The sequence below is a fragment of the Cokeromyces recurvatus genome (assembly GCF_025118155.1).
Source record: "Cokeromyces recurvatus strain NRRL 2243 chromosome Unknown BX663scaffold_24, whole genome shotgun sequence".
Classification (NCBI taxonomy): Eukaryota; Fungi; Mucoromycota; class Mucoromycetes; order Mucorales; family Mucoraceae; genus Cokeromyces; species Cokeromyces recurvatus.
Window position 1 is genome coordinate 102,607 of NW_026251410.1, and position 22,644 is coordinate 125,250.

Consider the following 22,644-nt stretch of genomic DNA (forward strand, 5'->3'; position numbering starts at 1 on the left):
AAAAGACTTTACAATGCATACATTTATATATATGTATATACAATACAATACAAAAAAAAAACATACTAAGTCATAATAGCTCCATCACGAATTGATCTCTTAATACGATCTGCCATCATTCTATCTTTACGGCCAATAAGCGAAGTCGCCTTGCCAACCTGACCAGCTCGAGCTGCTCGACCTACGCGATGTAAATAATCCACTACAGAGGTAGGAAAGTCAAATAAGATAACGTGATCCACAAATGTTGTATCAATACCACGCGAAGCAATGTCTGTACTAATTAATATCTTATAATTAGATTCATCACCTTCCTCGTTCAGTTTTGAAAATAATTCTAAGGCCTCTGATCTATTCATAGGAGCATCTTTGTACAAAGCTAAAGCCTTTATATTCTTGGTTTCTAAGAATTTATGTAGGAGCTCCACGGACTTTTTAGTATTACAAAATATTAAAGTTTTATCATCCTTTATGTTCTTCTTTAGAACCTCTAATAATGCTAACTGTCGATTGCCCTGAAAGCGTTGAAGATCAACAAAGGATTGCTTTAAATTGGGTAATGCTTTATGTAATGAAGGCGTTGTTATCTTGTTTAATTGTGGGAAAAGGTGATCTAAAGTGTTATTTACAGAACGCGGCAAAGTTGCTGAAACGATAATGATCTTTTCAGAAGTCTTTGATCTTTCGGTTATCTTTTGTATATTTTGAATAATCTGTTGGCACTCTTCACCCCAGCCTCCATCAAATAATGAGTCAGCTTCATCAATAATTAAATATCTTGTATCTATCAATGAAATAATTTTTTCTTTTTGATATGAAATCAATGTTGTAGGTGTCGTAACTAATATATCAACAGGGCTACTTTCTAATGTTTCAGCTACTAGACCTCTGGATGTACGACCCCCAAACCCTACAGCTCGAAATTTTATAATATGACTTAATGATTTGCAAGTCTTCACAACCTGATTCACTAATTCTCGTGTAGGGACTAAAATGATCGCACGTGGGTGATCAAGTCTTCTCTTTACAGGAACCTTTTTCATTTCATCAGCCTTTAGCATATCAATAATGGGTAATAAATAGGTTAATGTCTTTCCTGATCCTGTTTCAGCTGCTACTAATAGGTGCCTTTTACGATGATCGATGATTTGGGGTATCGCTAGTGCTTGGATCTCAGTTGGTTTAGGGTCTTTTACATTTTTTGTTTCAAGAATGGTCCTTACAGCTAAAAGAGTTTTTTCAGATAATCCTAGATCATCAAACTGACGATTAGCAAGAAATGCCGAAAGCTGCTTAACGTTGCTAGTAACTTGCTGGTGGTTTTCCAAGATGGAACTAGCTTCTCGAGAATTCCTTTTTAAAAGTGCAGAGGAATCATTTTGGATTTTTTCCAGCCGTCTTTTAACAGGGATATAAGGTGCATTGGATGAATTCTTTGATTTAAGCGATTCTCTTAAACGATCACGACGTTGACGACCATTGAGTCCATCAGGTTTTAAATGCTTTGTTAATGAGCTGATATTTGGTTTACGAAGACTAGATCGCTTTGAATAAACAATGGATGTAGTTGAAAACAGACGAATGTAGTTTTCAATGTTCGTCACTTTAGGTTTAGTAATTAAAGCTGAAAACATTTTTTAATAAAATTAATAGATTTAGTGAAGTAACTTTTTTTTTTTTTTTATGTGTATAAATATGTACCTAGGATCCCCCCCACTAACTACAGTTTAAATCGGGAAATTAAAAAAAACCTCCTCGGTTAATTTAAAAGAAATACAACTAAGGTAAAATATATATACATATACATGCATATATATATATATGTACATATATCAAGTCAAAAGAGAGAATAATGGGGTAACAGATGCGTGTCTACATGAAAGAATTATATATTCTTTAACCTAGTCGTTAGAATGGTTGATATTATTGATTTTGGTTGCGTTAAAGACAAAGTATCGTTATGGCAATAGCAGCTAATCGTCTACAGAATACTGCAAACTGCTTGTTAGGAAAGAGTCTATGACAAAGTTAACTGAAAGAAATGTAACAGAATTATTAGTTAATGAATTAAGAAAAAATCTAAAGGATCTATTATGTGTAAAAAAGATTTTAATATACCTAGGTAAAATATGGTATGCGTTTATGTAAGTGTTATCGCAGTTGAATAGAGTAAAAGCTTTGATCTATCACTAGACAATCAGCTCAAATTTCATCGTCAAATTCACTTGCTTCTTTCTAATTAGATAAATATGTAGTTACAGAACATAGTCTATTAAGATGATGGTTGATTGATAGGGAGACAGTAAATTCAAATATTTTTTTTATATTCCTTATATTGAGGTTTTCTTGCAAAAAAATTGCCTTTTTTTTTTTAGTATTATCTTGTTAGCGTATTTATGTGGAATTGAAAATCTTAATGGCTATCCTACATTTAACTTTGACTCAAATTATTCAAACATAGGAACGGGATAGTGATAATTGACTAATGTCTTGATAATTAATACAGATAACAGAACGTTGTAAGGGCTTTATTATTATTATTAGTAACCAATATGTTAATGTAGCAATGCTCGTCTAGCTCGATAACCAAGCCTGCATAAAATAAGTAAGTTATTAATTCAGACATTTGTGCCAGTGCAATATTAGCTGATAATGGCTGATTTTATGTTTTTTTTTGAGTAGGTTATTTGAATAAATAGAATATAAAATGGACAAGAGAGTTGGCTCATGAGGTATACCAATCTTGGAAGAAAAATAGAATAACGTAGAGTTATTTATCAGAATCTAATAAATATAACCTTCACCATCAGAAAGGTTTTATAATAGGAAAATGTATAATTTAGACATAATAAATTACACTATTCTTCGAAAATATATTGTTAACAAACTATGTTATAACTGAATATAAATATATACAAATATAAAGCTGATAGAGGCTTTATGTAATAAGCACGGCAAAGAATAAAAAAGAGTTTAAACAGACAAATGGTCAAACTTAGTAACCCCAGCTCTTCATAGAGTCCATCTTATATAATATCTCTAACAGCAAGTTGCTATGAATATGCATTGTAGATTTTCATTAATGTGTAATTAAAAACAAATCAACTTACTCGGTCTATATAATACGCTTTATTTCATTTATTAGATTCTCTAATACCAATTTACTCACTTAAAATTATATTATGTAATTTACTGCTTTGAGAATAATTGCTTATTAATGGTCAATTTTATAGGACATTAATAGCATGCCCCTTGTTCCTTTTCTTCAAAAAAAAAAAATATTGCTTTATCAGCACAAAACAAAATGCAAAAAACTCTATAATGTTTGTTAAGTAGTAATCATATCCCACAGACTCCACTTTTGGGATCTTCCATCTAAAATCAAAATCAGCTGGATTTAAAGTTCGAAATACTATTAGAAATGAATGAATAAGCCACTCAGATGAAGAGTCAGCAGATTGTGATTCATTTAATTTTTTTTTTCTTTTTTTTAAATGCGAAAATATCTCTCCACTTTTTTCCCTTTTAATTTTTTAATACTCTTTCATCCGAGTGTATAAACAAAATGGCACAAATTCACGATAAATATCAGTCACCTTTAACTTCACGTTATGCTTCTAAAGAAATGGCTTATAACTTTTCTGAAGATAAACGTTACTCAACTTGGCGTCAACTTTGGACCAACTTAGCCATTGCCGAGAAACAACTTGGTTTGACAGATATTACTGATGAGGCCATTGAACAAATGAAAGCCAACATTTATAACATTGATTATGCTGTTGCTGCTGAAGAAGAAAAGAGACGTAGACATGATGTTATGGCTCATGTTCATACCTTTGGACTTGTTGCTCCTGCTGCTGCTCCTATTATCCATTTGGGAGCTACTTCTTGCTATGTTACAGGTAATTTATTTTGATGCGAATTGTATCTTTCTCTCTCTCTCTGTCTTTTTTTTTTCTTTTTCTTTTTTAACGAGTATCATGTGAAATAACCATAAATATATATACATACATTTATATATACACATATATAGATAATGGTGATTTAATTATTCTCAGAGATGCCTATGATATTATCATCAAAAAGCTTGTTCACGTTATTGATATTCTTTCCAAATTTGCCGAGGAATATCGTGCTATGCCTACCTTGGGCTTCACACATTTCCAACCTGCTCAACTTGTCACAGTCGGTAAACGCGCGACTTTATGGATTCAAGAATTATTATGGGATTTACGTAACTTTGAACGTGCTCGTGATGATCTTAAATTACGTGGTGTGAAAGGTACTACTGGTACTCAAGCTTCCTTTATGGCTCTCTTTAATGGTGACCATGAAAAGGTAGAGCAATTAGATCAATTAGTGACTGAACTTTCTGGCTTTAAAGAAGCCTATCCCGTGTGTGGACAAACGTACTCCCGTAAGATTGATATTGATGTCTTGCATCCCCTTTCAGGTTTTGGTGCCACTGCTCATAAGATTGCCACTGATGTTCGTCTGTTGGCTAGCTTAAAGGAAATTGAAGAACCCTTTGAGAAGGATCAGATTGGTTCATCTGCTATGGCTTATAAGCGTAATCCTATGCGTTCTGAACGTGTCTGTTCACTTTCTCGTCATTTAATGTTGCTTGTCAATGATGCTCTTCAAACCAGTGCTGTTCAATGGTTTGAACGTACTTTAGATGATAGTGCCAATCGTCGTATCTCTCTTCCTGAGGCCTTCTTGACGACTGACATCATCTTGACCACTCTCCAAAACATTTGTGAGGGTATGGTCGTCTATCCCAAGGTGATTGAGCGTCGTATTCAACAAGAATTACCCTTTATGGCTACCGAGAACATCATTATGGCTATGGTTAAAAAGGGTGGTGATCGTCAAGAGTGTCATGAACAAATTCGTGTCTTGTCTCATCAAGCTGCACACGTTGTTAAGATGGAAGGTGGCGAGAATGACTTGATTGAACGTATCAAGAAAACTAACTATTTTGAACCCATCTGGAATGATCTTCCTCAATTGTTAGATCCTTCTACTTTCATTGGCCGTGCTCCTGAACAAGTTGATTCCTTCTTACTCAAGCATGTTAAGCCTGCATTAGCCCCTTATGCTGAAGAGCTCAAGAAGAAATCCAAGGCCGAGTTATTTGTTTAAGATATGTATATGTATATACTTATATGCCCAAGACAATTATTTGCTATATAAGAAAAAAAAAAAAAAACTCTGTACATTTAGAAGAACAATACTGATAATATTAAAATAAAGCATTTCTACATTAATACGTATACAAATTTATGTTTATAATGGCAAGGATTGAATAAAGACCTTCGCAGATATTGCTGTTTGGTCAAAAAAAAAAAAAAAAAAAAAAAAAAAAAAAAAAAAAGAATAGTACATCCAATACTTAATTAGGTATATCATAATAGACTATAATTGTTGTAGTAGGCTTATAGCTTTATTATAATATGTATGTATGTATGTATGCTGTGAAATATAAGAAAGTAGATTCATGTATATGTTGTTGGCATAAGCAAAACTGGAAAAAAGAACAAAAAAAAGAACCCATTAAAAGAAAATACCAAAAGTATGTAAAATAAAATAAAATAATAATATTATATTAAACTCTTTATTATTGTTGTTGCAGTAATGTTTGTTGTCTTTGAAAGTATTGTATTGGGTATCTTGCTTTTAACTGATTTTGCAATTCCCTTTCTTCCGGTGATAAAGCCTCATGAGGTCCTCTAACGATGACATCATTTGGCATCAACTCCTCTTGTTGTTGTTGGCTTTGCATTTGCATTTGTTTTTCTTTTAATAATTTTGCTTGTCTGACTTGAAACATGTGTCCATAGATTTTATCCATTTTATTTCGTATCGTCAAATGTTCTTCTCGAACCAAGAATCTTTCCTTTTCTAACTCACGACGCTCATCATTTACTTTATTCTCCATCTCTCTAAAGCTATTTATACGAGACATAAATTGCATCATTTTGGCGCGAATCAAATCATGTTTCATTTCTAATGCGTCATCCTTATCTCTATCTGTCATTTCCTCTGTTTTATCATCGTCTGTAGTAACCTCAAGGAGTGAGGATGCTGCTACTTTAGGTTTTACGTTCGAAGCTAAAAAGGCCACTACAGACATAATGGGATTATCTATATCGTCTTTACGGTTGAAATCCAATAAGTCAAGCTTTTTTACTTCAGGATCAACTCGTGGATCAGATACTGGTAGATGCAAATAATGTAAGATACAATCGTCACGTGTTTTTGTAGCAACATGATTTGCAACTTTATTCCAATCATCAGGAAACATTTCCAAGCCTTCTAGTAACAACATCTCTTCTTGCTCCGTCCAGGGTTCTGGTAACTTTTTCAATTCAATTTCTTTCCTTTTTTTATAGTCTTCTTTCTGTGTGAATTCAGGGAGTTTATTAGCATCATAGCAATCATCACATATAAATGTCGTATTAGAATGATATCCATGGTTAGATTGACTTGAACAGGATGAACATGTTTCTGGTATTTTTGCCTCTATTTCCTTCTTACTTTCTTCTTCAATCGTCTTTTTCATTGCAACATCATAAATATTGACCCGTAAATCTAAATTCAAATCAATGCTTGGTGTAGAAAAGCTTGATTTTTCGTTTTTCATTGTAGTAGAGTTTTTGACTACTTGTTTATCCACTTTAGAAGTAAAATTATTTTGTCCTTTTAATTCAAAAGACGATTTATTTGTAGGACGATGATAAATATCTGTATCATTTTCTTTAGCTAAAGACTTATTTAATACGGAAGGTAACTGTGCTATAATCTTGATTTGCCCTTCAAAAGGAGGTCCAATTGCGGTCGGTTTAGCAGTAGGATCTATCTAGAAAAATATACATATAAATTAATATCAGCGTATCTGTATATATATGTGTACGCCTATTTTACCTGATAATTGATTAATCCCCATTGCTCAAGAAAAGCATGAACACGAATAATAGAACAGACATCACCTGTCATATTTCTTCTACAAGATGTGACTGTCAAATACTCTGAAGGATTTAATCGATATGTATTCACCATAAAATCACGATATTCTTTATAAACAGTAGGTGTTTTTGTCTTATTTTTATTATTAAAGAATTCAGGCAAACCGCGGACTTCGATCACATGAATACTGGATAAATCAAACCAGGCAGCATAAGAAGGAATAATCACTTCATATTTTTGAGTAGGCATATATTTAATAGCAATCTCTCTTTCCTGTGGTTCTGGTGTTTTTGCCTTTTTGTTACTGTTGGTAATTAAATTTCCTTCCTTTTGATCTCCTCCAAGGTGATCATCTTCTTGCTCTACCGCAGATCTTTTACGTTTAGGTTGTTGAGTTTGTTGCTTTTCAATCATAATGTAATCAAGAGGTGTCATCCATTCATTATATCGAACACTATCCTCAATCCAATTAAACTTAACATGCCATGGTGCTCTTTGATGATCCTTTGTCAATTCTCTTAATGTCACATCTTCTTTCTCTTTTGCACAATTTTCAAGTGATAAAACTGCATTATAAGAATCAGGAAGTCCAATCCAGTGAATAATTGCCTGATTATCGTCGTCATCTGTTTGATGAACAATTCTCCAATTCTTATGAAATCTATCGATTATTTGTTCTTCATTATAAATAATAAACGATGCATCTGATATTTCTTTTACAATAACACCTAAATAATGTCGTTCATATAAGCGTGTACTTTTTTTTTTCAGTTGCTTGTTAATTTCTTACCTCCTAAACCTTCCACCAATAAAGTCATTTTTTTCTTTTTATGTGCATCAATAGAGGTGTCAAAAAAGACATGAGGTATACATTGTTCAAAACCTGCTTTATCTAGAGCTTGTTTAATAACTTTAACCATCTCTAAATAAGTAGGTGCTTCATCTAAAGAATCAAAATGCCAGTCAGCAATACGATAATCTGACTTGAATTTATAAGCAGCTTTCAGAATGTAATATAAAGATGAGTTTGTTGTTAGATGACGCACATCAAAGAGAGAAAAGGGAACACCTGCTTCAATTGATTTACGATGTCGCCTTGCTTTATCAGCAGCATCTCTGCCAAGATGATCGATTTGAAACTTTAGGAAATGAGCCGTAAAATAAGCTAAATCAGGAGCACCAAAGCTTGTATTTGCACCTTCCTTATCTAAATCGATACGTAGTGTATTAATAATAGCTTCAAAATAACTTATTGTTTTTGGTTGTTCATAATAATCAATATTGACTCTAGGCTTTTTTGTTGTTGACATTATTTATTTATATGCACATATATTAAGAATTTTGTGGTCACTTATCAATTAAAGGAAAAAAAAAATAAGTTTATAATTCGCGTTTTTTTTTTTTTTTTTTAAGAAGAGTCGTAGTTTAAAAATTTAAAATGATTCAAACATCATGATGCGTATAAAATACAGAAAATAAAGATAAAGACAAAGCTATTTTCCTTGTAAATGAAATAAATAAACAATCAAGGTTATTTAGTAGATAAATACTATTTTCTTTAAATAAGTCGAACTTGATTCAGAGTCAATTAAATAATTGAAACTTGTACATAAATTATTATTGTTTAAAGGACATCCTTCTTCCTCCTCCAGACTAGAATCTGAAGTTAAAAACATAAGCCACTTTATAAACAATCTCAGGACAAACCTTGTCATGTATTACCCCAGCTTGGGAGATTCTTGAACATTTTAATTATTATTATTATTTTTTTAAATAAATAAATAAATAAAAGAAAACGATGCTTAGAGTAAATACATTAAAATGGATAACTGGTATGTGTGTATATCGTATATATTGTATATGTATCTAATATTGAAAGATATATATTCCATACAGTTCAACGTTGCTCATTTCATACAAGTCGAACAGCGTTGATTGAAAAGGCAATGTCACCTTCATTTAATGTCGAAGCAAATGCGAAAAAACTCAATATATCACCCGATACATTAATCCAAGCTTTGACACATAAATCATATAAACACGGTAATGTGCCATTTAACGAACGTCTTCAATATCTCGGTCGTCGTTCTCTCGAATTTTTTGCTACAGAGTCACTTATGAATAAAACCAAAAATGTTGATCAGTTGGAAATGAGTGTTAAAGAATTATTTAATAAAAATAACCTAGTATCCAAGTTTGATGCCTTAGATTTAGAAAAGGGCTTACAATGTCATTTGGTAACATAATAATGAATATATAGTAAATAACTTTGACAGCTAACTTTGTTTTATTTTTTTATTTTTTTATTCAAGCCATCTAAAGAAGCAGTGACACCCGCTGTTAAATTAAAAGCATTGGAGGCTGTCATTGGAGCAATTTATCATGAACAAGGACTCAATGCTGCAAGAGAATTTGTAAAAAAACACATTTTGGCTTAAATAAAAAAAAAGAGAGAGAGAGAGAGAAATGTATACTTTTATTTATAAATTAATGTATGTCGTTTATATATGTATATATATTTTTAACGATAAGGATGTTCAGATTGAATATTTCTAGGGATAGAACAAATTGTTTAGTTAAAACATCCCAAGTACCTTAATTTTTTTTTTTTTTTTACCTTGCAAGTTCAACTTCCCATTTATCACCATTAGCCAAAAGTTTTTCTTTATTGTAAAGAAGCTCTTCATGAGATTCAGTGATATATTCATAATTAGGAGATTCGACAATAGCGTCAACTATAAATGAATGTTTTTTTTTAATAAAAAAGTATTCTATTCTTTTCATTCTTTTATTTTGTACCTGGACATGCTTCTTGACAGAAACCACAAAAGCTGGAGAAAGAAAAAAAATAAAAAGGGAAATATAAATAAATAAAAATCAATACAGTATTTATAAATCTTACATGCACTTTGTCATATCAATATCATAACGAGTTGTACGACGAGCACCATCTTCACGAGGTTCAGCTTCAATTGTAATAGCTTGAGCAGGGCAAATAGCCTCACATAACTTACAAGCAATACAACGTTCTTCGCCTTTTTATATATAAATAAATAAGTTATTATTCTTCAATAAATAGAATTCTGAAGTATAATTTGTGTCTCTTATTCTATTACCAGTTTCGTAACGACGAAGAGCATGTTCACCACGGAAACGAGGAGAAATAGCACCCTTTTCAAATGGATAAAAGATGGTATATGGGGGACGGAAGAAGTTTTCAAGTACAACCCACATGCCTCTGATCAATTCTGTTAATAATAAATGACGAGCAGCAACATCAAGTACACCTCGAGGTTTTCCACTAATTAAATGTGATGGAACTCTTGTTGGTGCAGCATAATGAGCAATACGAGAAGAGCTGAAATGAGCTATTTGACTCACAATAGGTGCTGCGACAAATCGAGGTGCTTAAATAAAACGTGGGGTAAAATATATGTATATAAATATATTTTAACTTTCAGTTTAATTATTTATACCTGTGAGTAACTGGCGATTATAAAAAGTCTTTGACACTAATCTAAGGTTATTCATTGATGTAGACTAAGTAATTTTAGTAATAACTAAAAAGAGTGGGGGGGAATTATATTTGTAATTAACAAAAGGAAAAAAAAAAAAGGATTCTTTATTGTTTTATTATTTTTGTTGTCTGTCCACCGTTTTGACCTTTTTTTTTTTTAAACACCCCTCATTCAAGCAGCGGACCTATTTTTCTAATGCCTTGGGCATCTCCATATTTTGCTGCGTGTGTCATCTTATTGGACAGAGAAGAATGACGTAAACAGCCTTTCACATTATATCATAAATAAATCTGATTAAATATTTTTATTGAGAATAACATTATATTGCCTGGGTGGGGAGGATCAAAAAAAGGGGTGGAAAAAGATATAAAGAAACTAAAAACTATTTTGATAATCAAAAAAAAAAAAAAAAAAAAAAAAAAAAAAAAAAAAATGGAGGAAAACGGTGAAGGGAAAATGAACAGAGAAGTGTATCTTCAAATACTAGATTAATTATTACATAACCATTTGCTCAAATGAGTACCAAGAAGAAGGGAAGGATTCCATAAGGGATTTATATCATGGTAAAGTTCAAAAACTATATTAAACATTGTCAAATAGCAAATAATTCATGCAGAAGTAAAGGAGCTGTTTTGTGTAAAAAAAAAATGATTTTCTACGTGTGTTATAGTCAAATTATGACAGTGTTTTTAATACCAAAATTGTTGCTTATTCTTAATTTCAGTTGTCGTATTTTATAAATTATTTTACCCATCTTTTATACCATTTCCTTTGATGCTTATACCCTCCCCTTTTATTCTCGTAGCATCTATTTCTATTTCATTTATGATTTGCTTTTATAGTTTAAACGGAAAAAAAATAAAATTTCTCATTCAGCTCAAGCACTACAAATAAACAATTATAGACTTAAGGACATACTTTCTTTGTTTTTTCCTTTTGAGGGAGTTAAACTTTTATTAGACCCTTAACTTGAATATACTTTTATTTTATATATACATTGATTATGTTTAAATTCTATATATATATATGAATGAAGCATAGATTTGTATGATGAATGCATTCAATTTAAGAGCTATGTGCACTACCCTTCTGATATTATGGTTTCTGTGCCTTTTATAGTGTTGTGTTATGTAACAAGAGCTTTATTTATTTATATACACAGGACAGTAAAGACACTGCTTATCTAATATGAGCGAGCCTAACAATAAAAATTAGTTAAAGTTAGTATGAATGCTCATAAATGAATTAACTCTACTTTTTTATTCTGCATAGGAGTCATTATATTGACATATTTAAATATCTAAAAGGTTGATCTTGCTTTTTTGTACTCTTTATTGCTATTCACAAGACAAATAAAATAAAAATAACTTGGGGTTCTTTCTTTTGATTTTATCTTTATACATTTAGCATACATTAACTAACTAACTGACTATATTGAAAATATCGCCTTTGTTTACAACTGGAATAAAAGTAATCGTAAATTCTCTTATTTTTGATAATTTAAAATTACTTTAAAGATTCAAAATTGGAAGATAGCGTTGCTTAGGTTAAGTAAATATTCTCCTGCTAAGTCTTATTTAACTGGGAGCAATTTTCATCTTGAAGAGAAATATTCAGGGCAGAAATTCCTAGTCACTGCCCATAAATTATTTGTTATTTTTAAGATGTTCTTCATCTATTCATTTCACTCATCTAGAGGCTTTAACAAATAATAATAATAATAGTTTAAATATATACCGACTTCAGAATATGAATCCTCCAAGGACTGTGTTAGCAGCCTTCCATTCCAATGACTGAGCATGAAAAATACAAGTAATACAAAAAATATGTGTAAATGTGTATAGAGAATACAAATGCAATTAGTTAAGCTTCAGATAGACTTCAATTGTATGATATTTGAGAATAAACATTTTGTTATATACATCAAGCAATCAGAACGTTTAGAATTATGCAGGTAAGATAGATAATATATCTTTATTGCAGATACTATGTCAGTAACAATACGAAAAAAAAACGAATCAAAAGCCTTTTCTGGTTGAATTATTATTTGAACGAAAATAGAAATCATTACTAGAGTTTAAAACTGATTTAGCAGACATACTACGAAATATTCAATTTTACAAGATCATTATGGAATATTTAGATGAAGAAATTAGAAGAACAAATGATTTTATGGTGAACATTAATGGGTTAATGAAAATGGAATACATTAACTTCATAAAGACAATATCGATACCAAGCTGTTTTTTATTGTATTTTGTAGCAGAATATGCTAACTTCTAAGTTAATTCAGAGAAAAATTCATAAGACCTGAAATAGCGTTTATGTTTATTCATTTTTTTTTTCAATAAAGACTGTCTAATAATTTTCTCTTAAGATTTGCTAATGCTTAGATTAGCATCTACAGATTAATATAAACTTTTAAAATTAAGAATACTTTTATCTATCAAAAAACTCCATCCTTTTATTTAAATATAAGAGAGCGAGAAAATAGTTTAATTATTTCGCAGCGTACTATTGCTTCTGAATGTATATGATTGTAGAGCTTGACTATTACGCGTAAGGATCTTTTTTTTTAGTATAGCTTAGAGATAACAGAGCCTAGTTTTTAAAGGGGAGAAAAAGATTGATTCACTTCTATTAACCAGTGTCAAAAGGAGATTATGAAAGAATATTTAGAGTAGCCAGAGTTTAGAAGAGACCATTATGAAGAAAAAAGACAGGATTAAATGTTTGAAGTAGCCAAAGTTGAGAAGACACCATTATGATGAAAAAAGACAGGATTGAATATTTAGAGTGACCAATATCCAGAGAAGCCCACTAGGATTGATTTTATAAGGCGACCAGTATCCTTAGAAGCCCGCCATAAGAAAAAAAAAAGAAAAAAAGACAGGATTGAATATTTAAAGTGGCCAGTATCCAGAGAAGCCCACTATGGTAAAAGACAGGATTGATTATTTAGAGTGGCCAGTATCCAGAGAAGCCCACTATGATAAAAGACAGGATTGATTATTTAAAGTGACCAGTATCCAGAGAAGCCCACTAGGATTGATTTTATAAGGCGACCAGTATCCTTAGAAGCCCGCCATAAGAAAAAAAAAAGAAAAAAAGACAGGATTGAATATTTAAAGTGGCCAGTATCCAGAGAAGCCCACTATGATAAAAGACAGGATTGATTATTTAAAGTGACCAGTATCCAGAGAAGCCCACTAGGATTGATTTTATAAGGCGACCAGTATCCTTAGAAGCCCGCCATAAAGGAAAAAAAAAAGACAGGATTGAATATTTAAGGTGGCCAATATCCAGAGAAACCCACCTAAAAGGATTAATATTAGCTTATGTGTAATAATTAGTATTTAGATAAACGTACCATATAAAAGCAAGCAATGTTTGATTCATTTACATTAATCAAATTTTAGAAAGCCTACCATAATTAAAATTTATAGTGACCTGCATCAAAAGACAACTACTATGAAAATAAAAAAAGAAAGTATAAAAGCATATATTTTTATTTATATATGCTTCTATTCTATAAAAGATAGACAACGTAAAGTCCATCAAAAAAGAATAAAATAGTTAGAAAAAAATACATTTTTTAAAAATAAGGAGAAAAAAAAGGGAGAAAAATAGACTCTGAGAAAGTTTACTTTTACATAAACAAAGAAAAAGTTTTCCAAGATTAATAGTCAATATCTTTTTGTGGCTTATTATTTATCTTTCATATCTTTCATACACAAAAATAACTATGATAATAATTAAAGATATTATATTGAATTATGTTAAAGAAGCTTAAATACTTTCTTTACTACTTGATGATAGATCATTAAATATGTAACTTCTGTTTTGTCAGCTATTGTTTTATTTAAACGGAGCTACAGCCAATATTTCATTTTGCAGGTACATTTCCTTTCTAATGAATAAAAAACTTGCTAGTAAAAAAAAAAAATATTTGTAAAAAAACAGATACTCTTGTAGTTCCAAAGTAAAATAGTTTACAAATATTTGCACTCAAAATACTGCTTATTTTTAGATCGTTGTTTACTAGGACTAGCATATGTGTTTAGCACTTCTTTATATCTTTTGTGTAGTTATCATTTATCGAGTGTGACTTTTTTTTAATAAATAGAATTGTAACTTGTTAAGAAAACCTCTGCTTTTTAATAGCTCATCATTTATACAATTGTAAGAGTGCGTTAAATTATATCTTATTTTTTTTTTTTACCTACAACACATATACCTAACTCCCTAATTGTACTTTATTTTCGGTCTTTTGGTAATTGGTTTTTTTTTCCTCTTACAAACGTTTCCATTAAGAATATACATACACAGCAGTTTGATTAGACAGTACAGATCAAGTTTTCAATATAATAGTTATTCCTTATCTATTCTGGTTTTTTTATATATTGCTTCTGTGTAGTAGTTGACTAGGATATGATTACATATTCTACAAAAAAAAAAAAAAAGTATTGGCAAGGAATAGGCTCACTTTGTTAAACAAACCTTAAGGTAAAATAGAAAATAATTATTATAACTACTATTGCTTTTTTATTGATACAGTTCATATAAATGCATACACTTATATTAGAAAAGAGAGTTTATCATAAAGATATATGGTTTATATTTTAATATTCAATATCTTCTAAAGCTAGTTTAGGACACATCATGCTGGAAAATGAAATTGATTGATATAAAACTTGTTCAATGTAAAGATCTGCTTATTATTATCTGTTACTTATATCATATAATCATAAGCTTATATAATATAATGTTCAAAACTTACTACAAGTAAACGATATTACACAATTAAGTTTACCCTAATTAGAATACTTATATGTATATAGCATTTAACCAACAATAATATTATCATCAGTATCAGATCACTAACAACTATTGCTTGTTATTTTATCATATTAAACTATCTGTGTCAAGTCATGGTGCCTGAGTAAACAAACTCTATTAAATAATATTGTATGCTGGTGTTTAATTTAGCTGGATCAAGGTTGTACCTTTAAAATGCCAAATATAGATTGGTTACTATCTTTTCCCTTGAATCAAACATTCTTAATATAGACTTAAGACATCAGTAAAAGAGATACCTGTTAAAAACTATAAAAAAAGTTGATCATTTTGAAAAAAAAACACCTTGGAATTGTCACATTTTCTCTTAAAATAAACAAAAAACATATTACAGATTTTCACAGAATTTTTTCTGTTTATTGTTTTTTACTTCACCAATCTAACTTAGGTAATGGAACTATCATAGTTTAGGAAGAAAGATATTTAATAAATTATTGAAGAAAAAAAAATATCAAGTAACAATAATACAATGATAACGAAAGGCTGATTTTTTTTTATTGTGTTTGTGTGTGCTTTGCTGGAAATAGCTTTGATGGCCCAATGATAGTTGCTTTTACTAAAGATAGTAGAAAGTAGTAAGAAAACAGATGACGTCGCTATATCAATTTAACTGGGCGGAGATTCTGATCTAGAAGAAGTTCAAATGGGGAAACTACTTGAACCACCTTGTCAAATTTTAAAGCCCCTTGCTAATTTTATTCTTCCTTTTAATATACATATTTATTTATATAAAGAAAAAAAAAATGTTAGCCCTCGGAAAGTCATTTAGTAAACTAGTCATTACAACAAATTCAAAATCTGCACTAAGTACAAATCAAACCCATTATATAATTATTATTTTTTCTTTCATTCTTTTTTTTTTTTTGTAATTAAATGTACATGAATCTATTTATATCTAGTTCCAGCATGGAATCAAATTCGCCATTATGCTACAATAGAAAGCAATAAAAACAGTATTAAAAAAAGACATGAAGCATTAAATAAAGATAATGTACCTCAACTCAATAATCTGGATTCCATTCTTGATTTTCCAACAGAAAAGATGAAAACACTGGATCAACCTCAATTGTTCCCATCACATCGTCCATCAGAGGTTGTGTTAAATACAGTCACAGATATTATTGATTCACCACTTTCGGGTCAGGATCAAGGCAATTTGATGAAGAAAGCGCTTGTTATTAAACGTGTTGTTAATATGAATGGTAAAGGTAAACAGCCATCCATGTATGCTCTTGTTGTGGTAGGCAATGGGAATGGATTAGCAGGTTATGGTGAAGGTAAAGATGAGGAAGCAAGCCGAGCAGTTCGTAAAGCCACTAATAGAGCCATCAAGAATTTACGTTACTTTGAACGTTATGATAATCGTACAATATCCATGGATCTTACACATAAATTTCATGCAACAACTTTAGAGTTACGTTCGAGACCGCCAGGATTTGGTATTCGTACAAATCATTATGTGCATGAAATCTGTAAATGTATTGGTATTCAGGATATCAGTGCTAAAGTGAGAGGTTCCAAGACACCCATGAATGTGATTAAAGCTACATTTGAAGCCTTTTCACATCAAAAACTGCCTGAAGATATTGCTAAAATAAGAGGAAAGAAATTATCTGATGTACAACATGTTTATTTTGGAGGTCAATAAGTTAATATCAATAAACAATATATAGATTTATATTTTATATACATGTATATATTTATATACATATTTATTTATATTTTTTATTATTATTGCTGTTGTTATCATTTCATCACATGACCTTCACTTCTTTGAGCATTGTTATTGTTAGTTACAATAGATTCATTCCAAATATGTTGCTGCTGCTGCTGTTGATTGTCAGTCAAAAATAATTGACTCATACCTGATGTTGGATCATAATGTTGTTGTGTGATAGTGGCTGCTACAACGGCTGCTGCAGGGTCACTGTTAGTGATTAACATGGTGGTATTTTCATTTGCGTTTATCATAGTTGGTATTATCATATTTACATCATTTAATTTATTGCTTTCTTCTTGCATCATTAAAATAGTTGAATTATCATTATTATTATCATTGTTATATTGTGGTGAATTTGAAAATGTATGACGCCGATCTCTACTCGTATTGACTTCTTCTGATGGTAAAGAAAGATATTTTTGTTGTTGAGTTAGCTGCTCTGAGTAAGAAGGAACACTTGTTACATTATCATTTGTATCATGATGATAATAAGTATTGAATGGTAATCCTTGTTGTTGTTGAGTCCAATTTACTGCTAATTGTTGTTGTAATTGCTGCTGATTTCTCAATATGTCTTGAGTAGAAAACCATTGCTGTTGTGAGTGAACTATAGTCTGAGATGGCAAAGTAAACTTTTGTTGTTGTTGTTGTTGTTGTTGTTGTTGCTGTTGTTGTTGCTGTTGTTGTTGCTGCTGTTGCTGTTGCTGTTGCTGTTGCTGCTGCTGCTGCTGCTGAGCAGCTAGCATGGAAGCTAATTGTGCAGAGTTTGTGATGGAGGCACTAGATTGATATAAAGCAGATTCATGAATTGGAGGAGTTATAGAAGAAAATGTATCTCTACGTAGTTTTGTTTTGTCAGATTGTATATACATATTCGTTTGCTGTGGATATTGAATAACTGTAGAGGTACGTTTCTCTGAATTAGTTAGTGCCTGTTGACTAGAGTAATAGTCTGAGAGTTCGATAGAAGGAGAGGCTAAGGCAAGTTTCCGTATGATATCAACAGAGAGCATATATTGTAAACGAGCCGTTTCCTTTGTTTTATCACATTCACCATGTAACATTTCATATTTATGAATGGTGGAAGCCATAGCGAGACAATGTATCGTGTGTTGAACACCTCTTGTAGGATAATGAAAGATATAGTCTGGATACATATCGAGTAAAGTTTCAGCAATGCCTGTAATATTTGAAGCAGATGCTGCACATAATTGACGATGAGGGTAAGCAATAAAATTAAATTCAGTTGCAGAAGGGGGATGAGATAAATAAGTACGATGTAAAAGAATGATACTAAAATGATATGTCATGTGTAAAAATCCAATAAAAGGATCTGATATAGCATGCTTCTCTACAGGATAATTTTCGATATCCTGAGTAGGAGGATAACTAAGTGCAGGGGGGACTTCATATAAAAAGTTCTCCAGATGTGTATGTAATGAAAATAATCGTATCTGTTCCTCTACTATTTGATCTTCACTTCTATTATTCCCTTGTGTCTGTCGTCTTAATGTGATACGTCGAGACATTGCATAGATATCAGATAAAACTCTTCCTAATTGAATAAAGATATTTTGATTTGTGATTAATTCTTCTAATGCTGGGCCTTCTTCACTAGTGACTAAAGGGAATCCAGTTGTACATTTATGAACATTAAAATAACTTGAACGCCCTTGTTCAATACTCATTAATAAATCATATAAAAATGTAACCCAGAATGTTCTACGTTTTGTTTCTATATCATAGGTATCCCCTTCTAATTCAGATAAACCTAAATCAAGACACATCCTCACTGCTGTACCTAAATAAAGATAGGAACGATGAAAATAGCCTGTACGTTGATAATATTCTTGGTATTTAACTAAAAGAATTAAAGCCTGTATTGTTGAAAGACGAGGTATATCTAGAAAATCATCGAGCAATTCAAGTGCCTTTTGATAATAGGTATATCCTGGTGGGGGTATCGTTATAGTATTCTCTGTTTTCAATATATGATCTGAAGTCCATCTTGAAGCAACAGCACACATGGAATAAAGTAATAATCGAGAAGGTGGATTGGAAGGATTATGCATTTGCTTTAAAAACGTTGGTTTATGTATCATAGGTACATATTTATGAACATGTTCAAAATAAACCTCTGACAAAAATTGTACCTCTGATAAAATATGTCTAGAAGATAAATGTTCTGGAATAGGTGGTTCAACTCTATTTAATGAATGTGTAGTAGTAGTAGTAGTAGTAGTAGCAGCAGCAATTATATTGGGTGTTGGTAGAGTAGCAGGAGCTGTTGAGGAAGATAAAGATGAATCAGATATAGATACAGTATCAGATTGGGTATTACTTTGATGTTCATGGTGATTTTCATTGGGTATACGATCTGAGCGTACTTTGATATCATTTACATAAACTGCTTGCCCTATTTCATTGATACTAAATCGGTCAATTTGTGATAAAAGCATTTCTGTGGTATAAGGGGCTGAATAAGAAATGCTCAGTTCAGAGGAAGATGTGGCATCTGGTCTTTTCCTCTCGACTATCATTGTATTCTCCACTCTTTTTCGAGTGGATACTGTCATCGATTTAATTGCTTTCTCTACGCGTTGAAGTCTATTTTCTAAGTTTTCCATATATTGTTTAGGTGGTCCTCTTTTAGGTGGTAGTTTGGCGAACACACATTCTGTATTAGACTTTCTACAGCGTCCACAAGGCTGAACACCGTCACATTTCACCTATATAAAAAATTTGTTGTATAATCATGAACATTGACATGAGGTCTCTCTTTTTTTTTTTTTTTTTTTAAAGAAAAAAAAATTGTTTTTCATTCTTGTTAATTTACTTTTCTTTTTCTACATTCATCACAAGCTCTACTAATTTTCATTCTCTTACTACCAACAAGTGATTTATTTCTTAATGAAAATAAACCACCGCCACCATTACCTTCCATGTGTTTCTTGAAAATTGACAATTTTGCTATTCGTTTTTTTTTTTTTTTTTTTTTTTTTTTTTAATATTTATAATAATGATAATAATAAAAAAAGCAATGATAATAATAAAAAAAAATCTATGGATATATCAAGCCAATAAGATAAAGTTAATTAAATAAAATGGATTTTACTAAAAAAAAAAAAAAAAAAAAAAAAAAAAAAAAAAAATAAAAGAAAGCCTTAATACATGAATCAAATTAATTTTTATTCTTTATTGGCTCCTTTTTGTTGTTTAATTTCTATACCAGCAGTGGATGCAATCGTACGCATAACATCAGTAATAGAAACTACACCAATTGCTTTCTCTCTTTCATCAATGACCCATACTCGATGTGATTTTGTAGCCAACAATTTAGCTACAGTAAAGCCTAAAGTAGTGTCAAGACGGACATCAAAAACAGGTAATCGGTCCTAAAAATAATGTTTTTATATTACAGATTATATCGGTAGGTCTTCCGAGATTCTTTTACCTGTCCATCATCAATGCCCTGTTGAGTACGAACTAAGCTTACAAATTGAAAGCAAGTCTTCCATAGAAGTTGATGACGATAGCTTTTTATAACATGCTATATATGTACATATACATTTATGTGTGTGTATAAATATTACAATTAAGCTCTATTATCCTATCCTATCCTATTCTATTTTACCTTAACATCTGTCATACTAATATTACCAAGTACAATACCCATGTGACCAAGAACTGCAACAGAGGATATACTATATTTACCTGATATATGCATATATATAATATGAACTCATTAAAAAGAGAACAGAATAAGTAAACCATTATTGTTTCTTACTCATTAACTCTAGGGCATCCAAGACTGGAGAGTCAGCATTAACTGCAATGACATCGGATACACCCAGTCCCAGTTGACGAAGCTAAAATAAAAATAAATGTTCCGCCTTTCATCCATTTTATGCTATTTGAATACTTACAGTCTTATTCATCATACATTCAATATCTGGAAAATGACGTTGATTTTCAAAAAGATACCTTGCAACTGTAGATTGAGATAAAATACCCTTTTTATACACACATGTGTAAATAAGGACTTTAAATGAATGTATCTTCTAGCTTACCTTAATTGTGCCATCAGGATTCAATACACATACTTTTATATATTTACATAGACAATGAATGATAGATTTAAAATATTAAAAAAAAAAAAGTAACTTACCTCTGTGTGTACCGTACGCAAATTCTTCTACAACAGATAATAATGTTGCTTCAGGCATAATTGAATAAAAAGGGTTTTTCTGTGAAAGATCTAATGATAACTATTAACGATAACAGCAACAACAACAACAAAATATGTATTTATTATAACTTTACCACTTGCTAATTTAACTGGCACTTCTCTTCCTTCTAGAGCTCGATGTAATATATCTCTTATTTCAAAAGTCAGTTCACTTTCGCCTTTTCCTTCATCTAATCTACTCTCTTCCTCATCTCCTGGTGGTGGCATATTTTGAAGTACAAGTAGAATGTAAGCAATTACATCTCCATAATCAAACATTCCAACATAAGACCGTGCATGAACAATAGATGAATTGGTAACAGTTTTTACATCAGGATAATAAACCGGTGCAGACGAAATATTATTATTAATAAGTACATCACAAGCTTCTTCAATAGGTAAAGAGCCATCACTAAACATGTAGAAAAAAAAACACATGTTATTTTATTTTTTTATTTTTTTATACTAAAAAATAAGTAAAGCGCAAATTACATTGTAATTACTTGTTGGTCTTTAATGAGACTTGAAGCTTTAACCATGGTCCAATCAACTGGGTCAGTTGTTACACCTTCTCTATGTGCCATTTTTAATTATTGTTGTCGAAAAGAATAAAAAGAATGAAAAGAATAATAATAATAATAATAAGGATATTTTACATCATGATGGTAGTTGGAGTAACCAATTAAATTGCACGCTTTGTTTCTAATGCCAAAATGATCGTCACCTAAAGTGTAAAGAAAAAAACGTGGATTTTTTTTGTTAAAGATCACTGAATTTTATACGTTAAAAAGCTGGTCTTATGTTAAGGATAAATTATGATAAAGCAAAACTAATCATAACAGACTTTTTCCCTTTTTTTTTAAAAAAAAAAAACAATACCATGAATGATAAATAAAACTATTATAATAATCGTCAAGAAAAGAAGACAATATATTGTTTAGACTCTCTTCTTTGTCTGTTGAATTAGGGTAAGGTTCTACTAGAGCAAAGGCCCTGTTTACTATTTATAAGAACTCAAGATATTAGGATTAAATTAAATTATTTCGACTGTCTAAAACATCTCTCTGTTTAGAGACTTTTGTACAGTAAAGCTGGGAAATATTGGTTAATTTACAAATTTGAATAATGGTTATAAAAAAATAATCTGGGGCATACTAAAAAAATGATTGGTGGAAAACCGAAAAACGATTGGCTCACCAATATTTTCAAGTAAGCTCAGAGCAATATTTATCTGCATGAAATAGCGAAAGCGATAACTAACGCGGATAATCATAATTGTTGTTGTTGTTGTTTTTGACGTGAAAACAAGAGATGTCTCTTGCCATTATTTCTAAGGCTTGTCAATATCTTTT

The 22,644-nt window shown here is 30.9% G+C and overlaps 8 protein-coding genes across 8 annotated transcripts; 3 read left to right on the forward strand and 5 right to left on the reverse strand.

Annotated features, from left to right (window-relative positions):
• Positions 1-65: 65 nt before the first annotated feature.
• On the reverse strand, positions 66-1,634 carry BX663DRAFT_554156 (P-loop containing nucleoside triphosphate hydrolase protein; the record flags this gene model as incomplete). Its single annotated transcript, XM_051531500.1, has 1 exon — positions 66-1,634. One exon carries the CDS (start codon positions 1,632-1,634, stop codon positions 66-68), a length of 1,569 nt encoding a protein of 522 aa, XP_051380242.1.
• A 1,833-nt stretch (positions 1,635-3,467) lies between these two features.
• BX663DRAFT_518048 (adenylosuccinate lyase) lies at positions 3,468-5,212 on the forward strand. Its single transcript, XM_051528813.1, has 2 exons — positions 3,468-3,902; positions 4,034-5,212. Exons 1-2 carry the CDS (start codon positions 3,566-3,568, stop codon positions 5,143-5,145), a joined length of 1,449 nt encoding a protein of 482 aa, XP_051380243.1. The 5' UTR covers positions 3,468-3,565; the 3' UTR covers positions 5,146-5,212.
• Positions 5,213-5,476: 264 nt separating this feature from the next.
• Positions 5,477-8,344, reverse strand: BX663DRAFT_518051 (uncharacterized protein). The gene is made up of 3 exons (XM_051528814.1): positions 7,760-8,344; positions 6,928-7,697; positions 5,477-6,862 (listed from the first exon to the last, which is right to left on the reverse strand). The coding sequence occupies exons 1-3, from the start codon at positions 8,277-8,279 to the stop codon at positions 5,621-5,623; spliced, it is 2,532 nt and encodes an 843-aa protein (XP_051380244.1). The 5' UTR covers positions 8,280-8,344; the 3' UTR covers positions 5,477-5,620.
• A 363-nt stretch (positions 8,345-8,707) lies between these two features.
• BX663DRAFT_563188 (ribonuclease-III-like-domain-containing protein) lies at positions 8,708-9,481 on the forward strand. The gene is made up of 3 exons (XM_051531997.1): positions 8,708-8,801; positions 8,866-9,206; positions 9,282-9,481. The coding sequence occupies exons 1-3, from the start codon at positions 8,768-8,770 to the stop codon at positions 9,405-9,407; spliced, it is 501 nt and encodes a 166-aa protein (XP_051380245.1). The 5' UTR covers positions 8,708-8,767; the 3' UTR covers positions 9,408-9,481.
• Positions 9,427-10,584, reverse strand: BX663DRAFT_518055 (NADH dehydrogenase iron-sulfur protein 8). Its single transcript, XM_051528815.1, has 6 exons — positions 10,446-10,584; positions 10,086-10,376; positions 9,872-10,004; positions 9,769-9,800; positions 9,587-9,704; positions 9,427-9,521 (listed from the first exon to the last, which is right to left on the reverse strand). The coding sequence occupies exons 1-6, from the start codon at positions 10,498-10,500 to the stop codon at positions 9,491-9,493; spliced, it is 660 nt and encodes a 219-aa protein (XP_051380246.1). The 5' UTR covers positions 10,501-10,584; the 3' UTR covers positions 9,427-9,490.
• A 5,374-nt stretch (positions 10,585-15,958) lies between these two features.
• Positions 15,959-17,126, forward strand: BX663DRAFT_518059 (ribosomal protein S5, C-terminal domain-containing protein). The gene is made up of 2 exons (XM_051528816.1): positions 15,959-16,151; positions 16,244-17,126. The coding sequence occupies exons 1-2, from the start codon at positions 16,088-16,090 to the stop codon at positions 16,990-16,992; spliced, it is 813 nt and encodes a 270-aa protein (XP_051380247.1). The 5' UTR covers positions 15,959-16,087; the 3' UTR covers positions 16,993-17,126.
• Positions 16,987-19,305, reverse strand: BX663DRAFT_518062 (fungal-specific transcription factor domain-containing protein). Its single transcript, XM_051528817.1, has one exon. It carries the CDS (start codon positions 19,164-19,166, stop codon positions 17,091-17,093), a length of 2,076 nt encoding a protein of 691 aa, XP_051380248.1. The 5' UTR covers positions 19,167-19,305; the 3' UTR covers positions 16,987-17,090.
• A 921-nt stretch (positions 19,306-20,226) lies between these two features.
• Positions 20,227-21,888, reverse strand: BX663DRAFT_518067 (uncharacterized protein). Its single transcript, XM_051528818.1, has 9 exons — positions 21,785-21,888; positions 21,388-21,704; positions 21,233-21,322; positions 21,135-21,166; positions 20,991-21,077; positions 20,852-20,933; positions 20,699-20,778; positions 20,519-20,614; positions 20,227-20,459 (listed from the first exon to the last, which is right to left on the reverse strand). Exons 1-9 carry the CDS (start codon positions 21,874-21,876, stop codon positions 20,253-20,255), a joined length of 1,083 nt encoding a protein of 360 aa, XP_051380249.1. The 5' UTR covers positions 21,877-21,888; the 3' UTR covers positions 20,227-20,252.
• Positions 21,889-22,644: the final 756 nt, after the last annotated feature.